Below are 17,206 nucleotides of genomic sequence, written 5' to 3' on the forward strand. Positions count from 1 at the left end.
ATACATGAGTTTCATAAGGAACTCACCACCCTAGTAAGACATAACAATCTACCTCAGGGTTAATATGCTGCCCTCAGATAACATGAGTTCCCTAAGGAACTCACCACCCAATAAAACATAATGTTCTTGCAAGAGGTTAATATGCTACCTTCAGATACCATGAGTTCCATAAGGAACTCACCACCCAAGTTAGACATTATAATCTAGCACGAGGTTAATATGCTGCACTCAGATACCATGAGTTCCATAAGGAACTCACCAGCCAAGTTAGACATAATGATCTAGCACGAGGTTAATATGCTGCACTCAGATACCATGAGTTCCATAAAGAACTCACCCCCCAAGTAATCTCCAAGAAGATCTCCAAAGATTGTCCGGGTGTTGTCTGAAGGTCACACAAACGTTTCCGAAAATTAACGAAGTTTGCAGAAAATTTTCGCATTCAAAGAAAAAATTAGAATATATTTGTAGAAATTTTCTTTATAAAAAAAAGCGTTTTGGATTTTTTTGGCGGAAATTTTTTTATCAAAAGCAACTTTTTTGGAATATTGAAACAACTTTTGAGCACCTTTTGCAGAATTTTCAAGCAACTTTTTGAATAATTTTGCGCAATGTTGGGAAAGCCCTAGTCACAGCAAAGCGTTCTTGACCCTATAGCTTCCCGACGGTCATTTGCTGTGTAAAATATCGGAGACCTAAGGCCACACCGTGAAAGTAAAGAATTGTCCTAATGATGCAATAGTAAGGAGAAAACGTTTGGACCGCAACGATACCCCCTCTATCAAGGCAACGTCTTTTGTCACAAGGCAGAGCTTTGAAACTGGACAGGAAAGCGTTCCCCGCCCCCCCCCCGGGGGGGATACTCCGCTAAATTTCGGATAGGTGTGTGCCGCGAAGGTTGTTAACTGACCCTAATTAAGGATAAGGAAAACGAAAATTGATACCCTTTTTAACGCCTAAACTCGAAAAATGACACCCTATTCAAGGGAAAACAAAAACTAAAATTAAAATGGCGCGAACGGGTCAACTTTGTTTCGTTTCTGTTGGAAGTTAAACTTATACTTAAACGGATAGTTCAGTTTAAATAGAGCTTTTCCTCTTTGTTTAGCTAGACGTTTACACACTGCAATTTTAGCTGATGCAATTTAGGTACCTTATCTGTAAGGATCACCTTATCTATAAGGATCACATCGGGAACACAACAAAAATGAGTGGACACCCTATTTACATGATTTAAGGACCGAGAACCTAAAACACCACTGGCCCTATCCCGCGGCACATACCTATATAGCCCATATACAGCCCCCCTCCCAGAAAGCGCTACTCGGAACGCGCTCGGCTCGTTCCGGCCAGCGACTCGTTTAAAAAAAAAAAAGCCGTCACCCCTTACATCAAAAAATACATGATTTCCATAGCTGACCTCTAAAACTGTACTCAATTTCTGCAGAGGACTTCAGACGTGACAATTTTAGAGGGTGCTCGTTTGCTCGTGCTCGCACATTTTTACAAGTGCTCGCATGCTTGGTTTTTAGTGGAGGTAGGTTTTTGAAAAATGCTCGTTGCTCGCAAGGCTAATTTTTGTCAATGCTCGTGCTCGCAAAGAAAAACGCTGTGCTCGCATGCTCGCAAATGCTCGCAAAGACCATTTGATACCCCTACATTTTGATAGCCTCTACCCTAATTACATACTCTGAGTCGACTCTGAGCTATAAATCTGTGGATGAGCAAGAATGTAGAATGTAGAAACTTCGTAGCAACGGTTTTCAGACCATTTTGTTGCAACGAGTTTTATTGCCCTTTCATATGAATACCGCAGAATTCCGGTTATAAGCCCCCCCCCCCCCGCTTATAAGCCCCCCCGGTTATAGGCCTATCATCCTGGAAACAAAAAAATACATCCGGTTATAAGCCCCCCCCCCCGCCCGGATATAAGTCCCCCTCTACCAGATGACAGTACTGAATAGGGCTAAATGTTGCTTTATTATGTGTTTTGAACTTGAAAACATATTTCCATCAACACTCCCGTGGCTCGTTTTGAAACGTTTTTTTTTTTCATTCCGCTTATAAGCCAACCCAAAACCCCTTACGAAGTTGTATAAGCCCAGGGCTTATAACCGGAATTCTACAGTATGCAAACTCCTAAGCTTTCCCAATCGAACATTTGAATATGTCGGCTCGTAGTTTACCGCAGTGAAGGGGCGCAAACCGCGAGAAAAACGCGTCCGAGCACAACTGATAGGATATCGGGTATACATATATATCACATGACTAATCTTCCTCTTTCGCTTTCCTGTTGTTTAACTGGTACGAACAGCTCTGCACATAAAAGGTAGGTGAGATCAGTGATTTCTTATAAAAGCGTCATGTTTTGTTTATCTTCAAAAGGATAAGTTATAAGGAGTGCTTAAACCAAGAATCCCAAACTCTTGTGTTCAGCTGAAGGTTTCCATTTAATTTATGTTCACGATATGATCAAGCCATGCATGATGATGAATTTTTGTAATGATTCATGATTAGAATGATATGGTTTTGAATGGAACGACTCGTTAGCTGCTGTTCGTTTTACAATCGAAACAATTCATATAAACCTGAAAAATAATTCATATTTATACAAAACCACCCTTCCGAGAGATTGTAGCTGCAAGGTATTTATTAAGACCTGGTTGAGCGAGGCCGTCGGCCGGAAAGTCCCTTACTGACAGCCCATCCCGGCCGAAATACGAACTTTGCTCATCGATATTACACGCAATATTCACCCGTTCCCTGTTTTGTTGTAAAATACACGCGTTTTCCTTTTCGTCCGTCCCTTATAGGCAGTGCAGTGTGCTCATTTGAGCCGTCGCACAACAAACGACACGAAGTTTAAGCTCTATGGGAGATATAAAGTTTTTATAGACCGTGTGACCTCTGTTCTGAGTTGCGTGTGTTGTTATTTGAGCTTCACAGCGACCGTTGCGTAACGGCAAAATTATATTAAAGGTTTTGTATGGGAAAAACGATTCCTACTTCAATTAAAAACGCAAACGAGTTTCAATTAAAAAATCCCTACCTGAGAAAAGCAATGGAACTAAAATTCACCGGAATTGCACTAAATCGCTCCAAAAACCACATAGGAGACAAGTCAAAAGACAGATCACACTGAGGTCAGGTAGGGTTTTTTTTATTGAAAACTTGTTCGCGATTTTAAATTGAAGTAGGTCATCGTGACGCTCAAATTACAACACTCACACAACGCTAAACAACGGTCACACGGTCTATATCTCTCAAAACAAATGTCTCAAAAGGTTGGGGTACCTGGAACAAACCCGAACAAACCCTTGATGTTGCCCTCATCTGATATATACATTTTGTTTCCGACTCGGCTACGCGTGTTAGTGGAAACTCAGTTGTGTTCTATTGGAAATCCGTGAATCTGATTTGTTCTTGCTGTTAGCATAGCCCAGCAGCTGACTATTGGCAAAACGCGCGATCTGATCGGCTACACAGTTGCCGTCTTTTTGTTAAATAGAAAACTCGGGCTTGTAGTCTAATTGTCTAATTGTCTAAACAAAAAAAACAGGCAGAAGAATTATTTACAGATTCTTTATTACCAACTCGCCAAATACCTTCTGCTTTGGAGAATTGTGATTCCTTGATGGTTTGTTTGTTTTTTAGTAATTTTTCTTGCGAGAACTATTATCATCGTCTGGGGGGCTTCTAACAATATACAGAGGGAACCATGTGACGTCAGCAAAATTTTTTTTTGGGATCACTTTCTTGGGGAGCTTGGAAACCAGGCTTGATTTGGTAGCCGAGCCTTCTCCTCACAATGTGCAAAATTTTCATAGAATATCCACTGAAACTTCTTGAGAGTATCAGATGTTTGTTAAGAAATGTCAAGCGATTCAAAATATGATTTTGGTTTTCTAGTTGACGAAATATCCGAACTTCGCTATACCATAAAATCGCTATGTTCTCGACACTGAGAAAAATTTTGGCTCAGCCCGGAAGTGAGCAATATTGAAACAGAAAACCTCACACAAATGAATGAATGGATGAATATCTCTATTTACTTTAATAACCCAATAAGAATATTCGATGTTTGTTTAGAAATGCAAAGCGATTTTTAAAATTATTTTGGTTTCTAAGTGGACGAATTTTTCGAGCTTGTGTATACCCTAATAAAATCGCTAACAATACACCCGCTCATCTTTATTTCGATGTGCTACACAAACAAGACGGATCGAAATCCGCCAATCACAGCCCACTAGCATGACCTCCTGAACTTGTAGGCTCATTTGCATGAAATCAACACCGGCCGGAAATGAGCCCACAAGTTTAGAAGGTCATGCTAGTGGGCTGTGATTGGCGGATTTCGATCCGTCTTGTTTGTGTAGCACATCGAAAGATGAGCGGGTGTAAGTGTCCTGAACATAGCGATTTTATGGTATGCACAAGCTCGAAAAATTCGTCCACTTCGAAACCGAAATAATTTTAAGAATCGCTTGGCATTTCTAAACAAACTTCGAATATTCTTATTGGGTTTTTAAAGTAAATAGAGATATTCATCCATTCATTCGTTTGCGTGACTGGTTTTCTGTTTCAATTTATAATACTTCCGGGTTGAGCCAAAATTTTTTTAAGTGTCGAGAACATAGCAATTTTATGGTAAACCGAAGTTCGGATATTTCGTAAACTAGAAAACCAAAATAATTATTGGAATCGCTTGACATTTCTAAACAAACATCTAATACTCTCAAGAAGTTTCAGGGCATATTCTGTGAAAATTTCGCTGTTGTCTGTAAACAAGGTTACATTGTGAGGAGAAGGCTCGGCTACCAAATCAAGCCTGGTTTCCAAGCTCCCCAAGAAAGTGATCCCAAAAAAAATTTTTGCGCTACCGCCCGCTGTGAGCGGGCCGGATTGGAGAATACCACCCGCTCCCGGAACCAATCAGATCGCAGGATTTGTAGAATACCGCCCGCTCACGAACAAAGAAAAAAATAAAATCAGTTATTAGTTATATAGTCATTTCGTACGTTACCGAACGAGTGCTCTTGGAACGGGTGGTAAGCAGATCCTCAAACGAGGTCATAGTGCCTGTCAACTTGCTTGCTTCATTACTAGAGAAAGAGGGAACAACTCGGTAGTAATAATTGATATATTTTAACTTTTTCTTTGTAGAAAGGAACTAAACGTATAGTTCTCTCGAAAACCATGGACCTCCTCAAAGAGCACATAGCGGTTGTACCAAAATCCCAGAGTCGCTTTGGACAGCTTCAGTTCTTGCTGGCATTTGTATCTTGGGGTGGGGTGATAGGAAGCTTGAGTGAGTACTACTCTAAAGACAAAGCAAACTTTAAATGCAATGCAAACAAAGATCCAGGCTTGGTGAATCAACTCTGCTACAATCTCCACGCGGTAGATTATAACAGCCCTTTTCCCCAGTTCACGTTTGCTCTTATCAATGGGTGTGTCTTGATTGGCACTTGGATCGCCTTTGCTTTGTACTTAGGCCCCCGACTGGTATTTTTCAAACGGCAGGCGGATGCAGGACGCGTACTGGGCCAACCAGGTCAACTGCACATGCGCGAAGCACGTGATCAACAGAACAGGTGCATGAGTGTTTACTGTTCCTACTTGCTTCTGATTTTCGTCAGAGTTGCATTCTTGACCACGATGGTGGTATTACTGCTTTCACGTCAGACATTTGAATTTCCCAAGAGTTTTAAATGCCTGTTAATCATCGAAAAAGAACATAAAAACACGGTGTGCTCGGACGCGTATTTCGCAGACAAGTATCGCGCAAATATCGCTATGCTTACGCTCGACATAATTCTGATCTTTCTTGCCATAGTTGAAGCTGTATTATTGGCTAAGATAAGTTGGCGCGGAGGACTAGACAGAGATCAAGAAAGTATCAATCTTATGGAAGCAGATGTGTTTCCAAGACAATACAATTGCAACTGCTGTGGTTATCCCGTGGCCATTCCTTGCGATGCCGAGTTTGTTGCATACCTGCTTAAGGAGAACTTACAAGAAGAGCCAAATGAAACAGTGTTAAACGCTGGACGGATTTCTGATGATTTCAAGGACACAATTCTTGAAAAGACGAAAGATCTGGCCGTACCACTTCCTCTTCCTTTACCCTTTACGTCTTTGAATACAGACAAGCTTTACACAACAGCGGTTTTGCAGAGTGAAAGGGTAGATGGAAGAGAGATATCGAACGCTAATCTTGAACAGCTAATAAACCTGAGCGATATTTTCAAACAAGAGCAGGGAAATCAAAAGACAAAACCCAGGAATATTCTGGTTTATGGACCTGCAGGAGTTGGAAAATCGATGTTCTGTCAAAAGCTCCTCCGTGACTGGGCAACCGGTGAGCTTTTTGCGGTAAATGGCGAACTCAGAAGATTTAAATTTGTCTTCTTTTTGAAATTCAGAGAGCTCAATTATATCACAGGTCCCATCAGCCTTAGTCGTCTACTTAACTGTTCACCTTTCAGTCCAATCGATGATGAAACCTGTAGATGTATCGCGAAGTTCATTCCCTCGTCAATGCTCATCATCTTTGATGGTCTCGATGAATTTCAATCTCTGTCATCTTGTGCTGGAGATCTGTTTAATTACGCCGATGACAAAGAAGCCGAAATGCCAGTGTCTGCATGGTACGCTAAGCTTGTGTCGGGAAAGATTTTGAAAGGGTCTACAATTATAACGACATGCCGACCAGACGCACTGAATGCACTTCCAAAAAACTTGCCATACGACAAAGTTGTGAAACTTTGTGGTTTTACTTTGGAAGGGGCGAAAGCCTTCATTGGCAAACTGCTAGAAAGTGAACCGGAGGCGAGGGACCTTGTCTTCGAACTTATTTCAAGTAACCGTGGCATCGAATCCCTAGTCTGCATTCCAGAAAACTGCATCATCATTTGTTGCTCATTCTTGTACAAAGTAAGACAGGCCAATGAGAACAACAAGCAGTCTTCCACCTTGACACAAATCTACGATGATGTGCTTCACCTTTTCACTGTTCTGCACAACCCAAGTTGTCGTGGTGCTTTTCCAGAGCAGGGCCCTCCACAACGAGTTCTAGACAAGCTGTTTGCACTGGCTTTTAAAGGCATCGAGGGAGACATGTCCCTTTACAGACGGAAGGACTTAAAAGAGTTTGCCCTTCCAGAAAAAGGAATCGAGCCCCTTATTGAAAGTGGTCTTCTTCAGTGCCTTCCACTCACCCAAACTGGCCCAGCTTGTTTTGAGACGCAATACTGTTTCACTTCCACAATGCAAGAGTTCTTGGCAGCGAAGCATATTGTAACCGTGCTTTCTGAAACTGAGTTCACTGGAATCGTGAATTCCTTGAGAGTGAGCTCAAAATGGGACATGGTCATTCAGTTTGTGGCTGGCCTTTTGAAGCCGAGTGATGAAGCGAAGATGAGAAACCTCGTTCGCGGTCTACGAGCGAGTATCGCAAATTCGGAAGAACGAAGCGAAGGTGAGCGACTTCTTCTAGCAGCCAGATGCTGCTTTGAGTTCAACGACGATTCGTTAACCAGCTCAGAACTGACTTCAAGCCTTCAAGGATGCATTGATTTGAGAGATTGCCAAGCAAAGGCAGCTGACAACAGAGTCGTAATCTATCTTCTTTCTCGATGCCAAGACGGAGCGATCAAGATCCTTCGAATGTTCAACAATTTATTTGGAAGCAACGAATGTGAAGAACTTGGCATCTTGATAGCCTCTCGCCATGGCCCCGCTGAGGAATTAGATCTAAGCAACAACAGAATCCGAGACGATGGAGTTGAAAGTTTATGTCGAGGCCTCAGAAGGGACCATTGCACGTTACAGCATCTCAATCTAAGTGGAAATGGTATTAGTCGATTAGGCATTAGTTGCCTTTTAGACGTTCTGAAGGACACTCGATGTCAGCTCCGAACGTTAAATCTCGCCTTTAACGACTTAGACCATGCCAACGCTCGCCAATTGTCGGAAATGCTCGTTGACGAAAACTTTCCCTTGAAAGATCTTTGTGTTGCAAGTTGCGGAATCGACAATACAGGAGTTGAGTATTTGGTGACCGCACTCGTCGACAGCAGGTGTCACGTGCAAGATCTAGACCTTAGTGATAACAATTTCACCGAGCATGGAATGGCGCTCTTGGCCGGAGCACTTGTAGCACGCGAATGCTATATCCAGTCATTAAAACTACGTAACAACAGTCTTGATGACAAATCCGTGCAGGCCTTAACTCAGCATCTTACAGATCCATACTGCAAGGTGCAAAGACTGAACTTAGCTGCAACTGGCATTACTGATCACGGTGCAAGATACATTGCTTCGACACTGCAAAGTCGGCAGTGTAAACTGAAGTATTTAAACATAAGCGGGAACAATTTTGGAAATTCAGGATGTTCACACATTGCTAAGGCCGTAGCCTCTTATTCAAGCCTGTTGGAGGAACTTAACATGCAGCAGAATGGAATTTCTGATCGTGAAGCTTTGCTTTTCTTGAACTGTTTCAAAAGCCCGAAAAGTAATAAACTAAGCTCACTTAATCTCAGTGAAAACAACATAAGTGAACAAGGGAAGGAGCAACTGCTGTGTGCTTTTCTAGATGTTGAGGCTATTTACTGGGAACAATTCTGGGGAAAACTATATTTGTAACACGGCTATGCATTATCGTACTCGTCGGCCGTACACTCAGATTTGAGCCTCTCTATGGATATTTCCGAAGAAATCGAAGACGCGAAGATCACCGCGGAAAAAACGACGATCTCAAGATTGAAGCGAAGATCTGAAATTGACCAAAATTCACGTGATCAAATTGAACACTCCGATATAAAATTGTCAAAATTCCTAAACACTACAGAAAATATCTGTAATTTTTAAATGTTGGCATTTGACAACATTCCACGGAAAAACCGAACGAAGATAAAACGAAGATCTGTTTAAAGAAAACGAAGATTTGCAAAAAGTTGCGAATAAAACGAAGACCGTGGGTAACCATAGAGAGGCTCAGATTTGCATTAGGACGTGCCCATACCAGGCGCATGCTGCGTTAACTCCATACATAAATTTTGTTAATGTTAGAAAAGAATTGCTTGGATTTGGTCATCTTTGTCATCTCAGAGTGCAATGATACCTTTCAATGTTAAATGCCGTGTTAGAAAAGAATTGCTTGGATTTGGTCATCTTTGTCATCTCAGAGTGCAATGATACCTTTCAATGTTAAATGCCGTGTGGCCTGAACACACGCTGCAACATTACACGCAACATTCATTCCACGTGACTACACGTTGCAACATTTCGCGCAACATTGCTGGTCGAACTGGTCGAACTGTAAGCAAGTTATTGACGTTTACAAAGGTGTGTGATAGGGGTGTCGTTAATGTTTTGCTGCTGGCTTGAGTATTAAGTAATGCACGTTCAATGCACATTCGATGCACTTTAAACCCTAGCTAAGTTGCTCATGCCTGTGCCATGAAAGCTTGTTTTAAAAACCAGCAAAAACTATGCACGTCACATATATTTGGGACAACCTCGTGCTTCCCATCAAAATATGTGTAACTGCATGCTTTCATTTCTCCCTTCTCCCTAAATGTTGAGTAAAACACTTTGTGGAGCAGATTGTTTTGTCACAATTGCAAAATATCGACGGCAGGCTGATCGATACAGTCGAAGCTCTCTTAACGGACACTCTCGTAAGCGGACAGCTCTTCTTACGGCCGCCTTGTTTGAAACCCGTTTTAACTCCCATACAAACTTTGTATTTTTACATTCTCGAAAGCGGGCATTCCCGTAAGCGGCGGCGGACACTATCAGATATTACAACTTAGACTTTTCTTTGTTTTTAAGCTCCCGTAAGCGGACACCCCAAAGAAAATCCTATTAACAACCTCTGCATCTTGTTTTTATCAATCAACTTCACATCGCCGTTCGTCACAATGATGTTACAGTAATTAGTAATCTAGCCTGTGTTACAGACGAACTAAAACCCTGGTATACCGGGGTTTTAATAGTTCGTCTGCAACACAGGCTATGTCCGTCCGGTTATTGTTAGCTGGGCAAGCTCCCTTAAGCGGCCATTTATTCCCTTCACCTCGTCTGGCCGCTTACAAGAACCATTCTCGTAAGCGGCCTGCGCCAGTTACGGACACTTTTCGCGTCCCGAGAGTGTCCGGTTACGAGAGCTACCACTGTGTTTTGCATATTTTTAATGTAGACTATATAATTTACTGATTCAGATATTCAAGGATCCGGCACCACTCATCTGTACTTTCTCGCTCTGGTGTTGCAGATTTTAATTACATTTCTCTTAAGCAATATTGGAAGAGAGAGGAAAACGTGTTCCAAAATTGTGACGTAGATTATCCTCAACTTAACTACTGGTTGACCGGTTTCATGCAATGAGCGAATACTCACGACAACTTATCGTGACTTATTGATGAGCATTATGACAGCAATCAACATTGTAGATTATCCAAGCCATCTTCTTAAACTCTGATAAGCTGTATTCAAAAGATGGAGAAATTATTACCAACTTAGAACCCTTGTCGTTGACGCTTTTCATGTACGAAGTAAAAAACAGTGTCACGGGAAGTCTTCTAAGTTTTTGTGTAAACTATGCTTGAATTACGAGGAAGCACTCACCGATCAACAACAGCAATAACAATAACAAAATTGAACAACAAAAGAAAGACATAAATTCATTCTCCAAGATGTGATTAAACCGTGATCAATTTTTTTAAGAAATTTTCTTCCAAGTAAAACTGTCAAACTTGAAAACGTAGGCCCGAATTTTTCAATTTTTAGACCACTTCTTTCCTACCAGTCCATAGCCACAGCTTGCAGTAAGGGGTAAAGTAAAGTTTTTCAAAGTCCTTTTTTTTAAGCTCGATCTCGTTTCGGTTGCGTTGAGAGGTCGACTTGGAGCAAGTGTCGGGGTCAAGACGCAGTCTTTAAAAGCGTTGCACTTCATTTTGGGTCAAAAGTCTATTTCCTTCAAACTTTGCCTTCAAATCTATCAAATCAATCTATCAGATGAAACCACCTCACTGATGAGTTGGTAAGTTGTATTCAAAAGATACAGAAATCATTACCCCAAATTAAAATCCTTCTCGTTGACGCTTCTCATGTACAAAGTTAAGTGATATTGGGGGTGCAATTTCTTGGCTCAACAATTTAGTAGTCCTCAATTAAAAGGCGTACTGCGGCTTTAATGACATTTCTTGCATGAAGATTGATTCCACCATCAGCGGCCTATTTTCGGCAATGGAGAGGAGTAAAATAAGCTACAATTGGTGAACATTTAATTGTAGGCCCAATTTTCTTTAACACACAACAAAAACTAATATACATGTTTTGCTTGAAACCTACTTCACCGTTCGCGCGAACGGTTAAAAAATGCAAAGTTTAAACGAGGCATGCTTTGAGTAAGTCTAACCTCTTCCGCCCATTGTTACAACACAGATCAAATAAAATGAACTGACAAAGAACATAGAAAGGGAAAAATATGTTGCGGTTAAGCGAAATTTAGCATAACCGGTCGACAATTTTTGTGCTTGTCGGCCATTTTGTTTACCTCCAATGTCTATTATTTCTGTAAATCCGATGTGAAGTACAATGGACTTCAATTTTCTTTACTAAATAATAGTTTACATTCAAAATCACGGGTAGACCTAACAGCTGTGGGTGTGGGTAAAGTCGTGGGTGTTGGTAAAAGTCGTGGGTGTGAGTAAAGTCGTCGATAGCAAGAAAAGCCTAAATGACTTGACCTGCCTTCGTTTAACCTGTTTTACTAAATTATCGTTGCATATAATTAGCAGCTGATGGAAGGTTACTCGTTTTCTTTTCTGCGATGGAACAAGAAAGTAAATATGGCATTTTCATCACACTAAAGCGGAATTTAGCTGAAAATAATTATTTATTTAATTTTCTTCGTTTCAGTAAATTAATGTTTGAACTTATCCAAACGGACTAACATTTTATTCATTATATTTCCTTATTTCTTTATTTCCTAGCTTGGAAAGAATCAACATGGCTTGCCTTAGCACAAGGTTTATTCTACTACGACGCCTCAAACGCAATTTCATGGCAATACTATTCATCGGCTTAACAATATTTTTTATCAATCTTTGCGTTCTTAAATTTTTTACGACCAAGTCAAATCCCCTTGAGAATTCGAATGGTTCATGTGCACGTAGAATACGTAAAATAGACGGAGGGACAGTGGTCTTTAATGACATCACCATACGACCAAAGCTTGGCCACGCCAGAGTTCTTGAAACCTACTTGGAACATCCCGCAGAAGAAGATGAGTTCTTTAGATTGGAGAAAGGTTTCTTCACACTGTACTGTGATGGCGATGTTAACGAAGCAAAAGATAAATTACATGAAGCCAAAAAGTATAACGCGTTAACCGCTTGGATCACGGCCCTGGAAGTTGCAAATCCTTCGTCTGTACTTCTTCGAGCGAACCAGTCATTTCAGGCGGGCCAGTACTTGGCAATCCAAAGGATCGAATTTGCCAACGTGTACTGGACAGTTATTGACTTGTTGGACATTTATATTACAACACAACGCATGGGAATAGAACCAGAGAAGCTTAATATAATTCTATTGGATGCTCATCCTGCTACTCCACTGGATCCTTTCTGGAGTGTCTTGTTCCAGAGGCTAATAAAGCTCAACGATCGCATTTTTAAACAGGCGAATCATGTTGTGTTCGAAAACTTAGTTTGGAGATATCCACGAGAGAACTGTCCATTATTGGACTGGAACCTTAAGTCCCTGGAATACATTCAACCTTTTAGGTCTTTTGTGTTAAAGCGCTTCGGTATTCCATCGAGTGCACGTTTGCGAAACTGCAGTCAAAACAAGCTAAACGTTCTGATAAACTTCAGAAGGGATTACCAAAGCCACCCAAGGAATCTAGATGGTACTGTCGACAGAAAAATTGCCAACGAGAAAGATATCGTGAAAGAAATGGTCGAGAGCAACTTCTCGTCAAAAGTGAACATTACTACAGTCCAGTTAGACTTGTATCCATTAAAACATCAGTTGGAACTAGTTGCATGGGCAGACATTTTTTTCGGAATGCACGGATCTGCTCATGGATTTCCCATTTTCATGGCACCAGGTGGCGTAGTAATTGACCTGTTCAATAATTATTTTTTTCCCGGTAATTGGCATATGGGGAAAATAGCTTCTCTTTCAGGACATTCTCACGTGATTTGGACAAATACAGATAAGAATGCTTACAACACAACAACAAGATCCACGACAATTCCTGCGGGGGTACCCACGATGCTGTTAAGAAAGGCACTTTATAAAATACGTGATCAAAAGAACAACATCTAAAGAAACGTATCTTCATGAATTTGCTGTAGATGTTTTTTTTTTACAAGTTCTTTGTTGACAATCTGCTTCAGGCTATCTTTCCAAATAATTGCAACTCAGGCCCCGTTTACACGGATCCGGACAAATTTTTGCACGGACGAATTTTGTACCTGGGCCGCCTGTTTACATGGATCCGTGCAAATTTTGTTACAGATTGCAGTGCTGTTTACACGGAACCGTGCAAATTTTAGAGCAGTCGCGGCATTTGAATGGCTTTTTTACGTCTCTGTTGTGATTGGTTATCGCTAATGTTTTAAGCCAATCATGTTGCAGCTAATGCAGCACGCGGCAAATCAAACATGGCGGCAGAAAAGAACTTTACGTGGTCTGATGAAGAAATTAATATAGACTACAAAGCAAGAAAAGCAGGGGAAGGAGTTTCCTTGTTTGTCGTAAGCTATACATACTGACCAAGAAATTCAATCGTATACGTTGCCTCGATCGATGAAGATGGGAAACAATGGCCATTTGCAGCAACGTGTTCGACAAAAGCCCAGCTAATCCCGCCAAAATAGCGATGCAGGCTGCCGCCGCTCGTCTTCTCATATCTGTGAACTGCTTTCTGGGTTTCTTTTGCCTCAAATTTTTAAATTTTTAAAACAAAATGTAACAAAATAGGGGCATAATGCAACAAAATGTTTCATTTTTGCTAAGCAACCAGGCAAAATATAAGTAGATTCCAGGCCTTAACCGCGCTATCTGTGCAAAAAATTGCACTGTTCGGGTGTTTACACGAGTCCGTACGAAGTATGGAACCGTGCCGGTCAAAAATTTGACCTGCTTTTTTCAGGTCCCAAACTTGCACACTTAGCCGTTCAAAAATTTGTCCAGTTCCGCCGGTCCCGTGTAAACGCAAGGTGGAACCGTGCAAGTTTTTGTCCGTGCAAAAATTTGTCCGGACCCGTGTAAACGGGGCCTCAGTTTCTATATTCTTACCTCAGATGCTTTTCTACATTAGTGACTATTATTATGTTTACATAAAAACTTAACATAAGTTTAAAGGGACAGTGACCTGCTTGGGTACGCTATCATTCTAGGCGAGCCTTTCAACATGCAAACTGGCCTTAAATGAGGTGAAACGTCATAGCAATAATTTATATCCATAGAAAAGTAGATAAAAATGCATGAAATGCGTTAAATGATGGAAAGGAAGCGAAAAAGAAGTGTCACAAAGAACCTTTTGAATTTTCGTGTATTCATACTTAGTTTCCACTTCAGTCTCTTTTGTATTTGGTTTTCTTCGTTCGATATTTAGCTCTTTCCTACCTTAACTCGATTTTTCTTTTAACTAGCATTTATGCAAAGTCAGCACTTCACTTTTTTGATTACTTCGCCTATTGTATTTAAGAGTGTTTGTAAAGCATTAAAGAATAAACTGTTGTTGGAACCAAAACCCAGATTAAATAGTTTAAAACAGCGACAACGGACTATGAACCGAATATCACCTGGTACTTCGTTGACGATGCCGTAGGACGAGTTGGCTAAAATCAGACGATTTTCCGCAAGATTGAGCAGGATAATTGTTTTATTGTTCAACAAATTGTCAACGAAGAATATTTTACAGCGAAAATACTTTGTTGTCGTCTTATCTTATTTTAGTCACTTGTCGCCGTCTTGAGCTACTTGTCCAGTTAGAGGTTGGTTTTCAGTATCCCATAGAGAAACGCCCCCGGTCCCCAGATCGGTTCGCCAGATGGGCCGATTTTCTCGAAGGTTTGCCGTTAGTTGCTCGCGCAAATATCACTATGGCTGCCATTAATTTTCGGCTCCCAGAAGAATCATTTGTCAGCAAGATTAATTATAGCCATAGCGTCAACAAGATTAATCTTGTTGACAAATGATTCTTCTGAGAGCCGAAAATCAATGTATGAAGTTTCAGGGTTATAGGTTTATCTAGAAGGAAGTTACAGGGACATTTCTATGGCTAAAAACACGAAAACGAGGCTAGGCAGGCCAGGGTGGCTTTTTCCATACAAATCTTTTAAATTTGAATGAGTCACAAGTCTGCAGCCTTTTAACCAAAAACACTGAAACTTCTCAGTTTAGCATTTTATTCCATATATTTTTATGTGTCACCATCAGCATTTTCAGAAATTTTTCCAAACAAAAGAAATGAGTGACAACCATTTTTGCATAAGGTCTGTTCTTACTGGCTAAGATAAGTTGGCGCGGAGGGCTAGCAAGAGATCAAGAAAGTGTCAATCTTATGGAAGAAGATGTGCTTCCAAGACAATACAATTGCAACTGCTGTGGTTATCCAGTGGCCATTCCTAGCGATTCCGATTTTGTTGCATACCTGTTAGGGGAGAACTTACAAGAAGAGCCAAATGAAACAGTAGGGACTTTAAGATACCTGGACGGCTGACCTCGAGGACGGTGCGAGGAAGGTAGAATTTTGCGAGGAGGACTGGGCCGATGTCGACGTTTTTGGCGGGAACTTCCAACGTTAAGAGCCGGCGTGTGTGAACGGAGGACGGCTTCGTTTGTGGATCAATAATTCCTTAGCCCAAAACATGCGAAGAAAAACATTTGGCGCTTCTAGCCCAAAGTCGGGGACCAGAAAGCACTATTTTCATTCACAGGGTACAAATTCCAAGTAAAATTTTTGTAGAAACACAGGCAAGAAAGTTCATAATTTCACGCACTTGGCTTCGCCATCAGCGTTTATGCAAAGCACAACAAATATATTCGCAATCGCAAATGAAACTTGACTTCTTAACTTTTTATCAGTACCAAACCAAGAATACCATAAAGGACCACCTAACACAGTAACAGAATTGAAAAATAATAAGATTTTTAAACGAAATCATACAAAAAGTACTCCCGTTCACTGGTGGACGGCAAAACTCTACTTCTCACGTCCTCGACAACAACTTAACGGAGCTGGACGGCAATGTGCGTGGAGCGGGCATGCGCAATATAGGCTACACGCGAAAAATGACTTCCGGTCAGCCGTCCTCGAGGTCAGCCGTCCAGGTATCTTAAAGTCCCTAGTGTTAAACGCTGGACGGATTTCTGACGATTTTAAGGAGACAATTCTTGAAAAGACCAAAGATCTGGCCGTACCACTTCCTCTTCCTTTACCCTTTGCGTCTTTAAATACAGACAAGCTCTACACATCAGCGGTTTTGCGGCGTGAAAGTGTGAATGGAACAGAGATATCGAACGCTAATACAGAACGTCTTAGCCTGAGCGATATTTTTAAACAAGAGCAGGAAAATAAAAGAACAAAACCCAGGAATATTCTGGTTTATGGACCTGCAGGAGTTGGAAAATTAATGCTTTGCCAAAAGCTCCTCCGTGACTGGGCAACCGGTGAGCTTTTTGCGGGAAATGGCGAACTCAGAAGATTTAAATTTGTCTTCTTTTTGAAATTCAGAGAGCTCAATTATATCACAGGTCTCATCAGCCTTAGTCGTCTACTTAACTGTTCACCTTTCAGTCCAATCGATGATGAAACCTGTAGATGTATCGCGAAGTTCATTCCCTCGTCAATGCTTATCATTTTTGATGGGCTCGATGAATTTCAATCTCTGTCATCTTGTGCTGGAGATCTGTTTAATTACGCCGATGACAAAGAAGCCGAAATGTCGGTGTCTGCATGGTACACCAAGCTTGCGTCAGGAAAGATTTTGAAAGAGTCTACAATTATAACGACATGCCGACCAGACGCACTGAATGCACTTCGAAGAAACTTGCCATACGGCAAAGTTTCGAAACTTTGTGGTTGTGGTTTTACTTTGGAAGGGGCGAAAGCCTTCATTAGCAAACGGCTAGAAAGTGAACCGGAGGCAAGGGATCTTGTCTTCGAACTTATTTATTT

The 17,206-nt window shown here is 41.1% G+C and overlaps 2 protein-coding genes across 3 annotated transcripts; both read left to right on the top strand.

Moving 5' to 3' along the window:
* Window positions 1-2,272: 2,272 nt before the first annotated feature.
* Window positions 2,273-10,665, top strand: LOC144631937 (uncharacterized). Of its 2 annotated transcripts, XM_078490514.1 has the most exons (3): window positions 2,273-2,329; window positions 5,164-8,695; window positions 9,002-10,665. In XM_078490514.1, the coding sequence occupies exon 2, from the start codon at window positions 5,197-5,199 to the stop codon at window positions 8,647-8,649; it is 3,453 nt and encodes a 1,150-aa protein (XP_078346640.1). In that variant the 5' UTR covers window positions 2,273-2,329; window positions 5,164-5,196; the 3' UTR covers window positions 8,650-8,695; window positions 9,002-10,665. The 2 variants fall into 2 exon arrangements, with proteins under 2 accessions (XP_078346640.1, XP_078346639.1); XM_078490513.1 differs by lacking the exon at window positions 9,002-10,665 and having other exon boundaries at window positions 5,164-8,906.
* Window positions 10,666-12,021: 1,356 nt separating this feature from the next.
* Window positions 12,022-13,344, top strand: LOC144633402 (uncharacterized). The gene has a single exon (XM_078492279.1). The coding sequence runs from the start codon at window positions 12,022-12,024 to the stop codon at window positions 13,342-13,344; it is 1,323 nt and encodes a 440-aa protein (XP_078348405.1).
* Window positions 13,345-17,206: the final 3,862 nt, after the last annotated feature.

The sequence above is a fragment of the Oculina patagonica genome, chromosome 12 (assembly GCF_052425735.1).
Source record: "Oculina patagonica isolate OP01 chromosome 12, crgOcupat, whole genome shotgun sequence".
NCBI lineage: Eukaryota > Metazoa > Cnidaria > Anthozoa > Scleractinia > Oculinidae > Oculina > Oculina patagonica.

Coding starts and splice junctions, on each gene's coding strand:
- LOC144631937 (XM_078490514.1), top strand. CDS start 5,197: ATGGACCTCCTCAAAGAGCACATAGCGGTTGTACCAAAATCCCAGAGT.
- LOC144633402 (XM_078492279.1), top strand. CDS start 12,022: ATGGCTTGCCTTAGCACAAGGTTTATTCTACTACGACGCCTCAAACGC.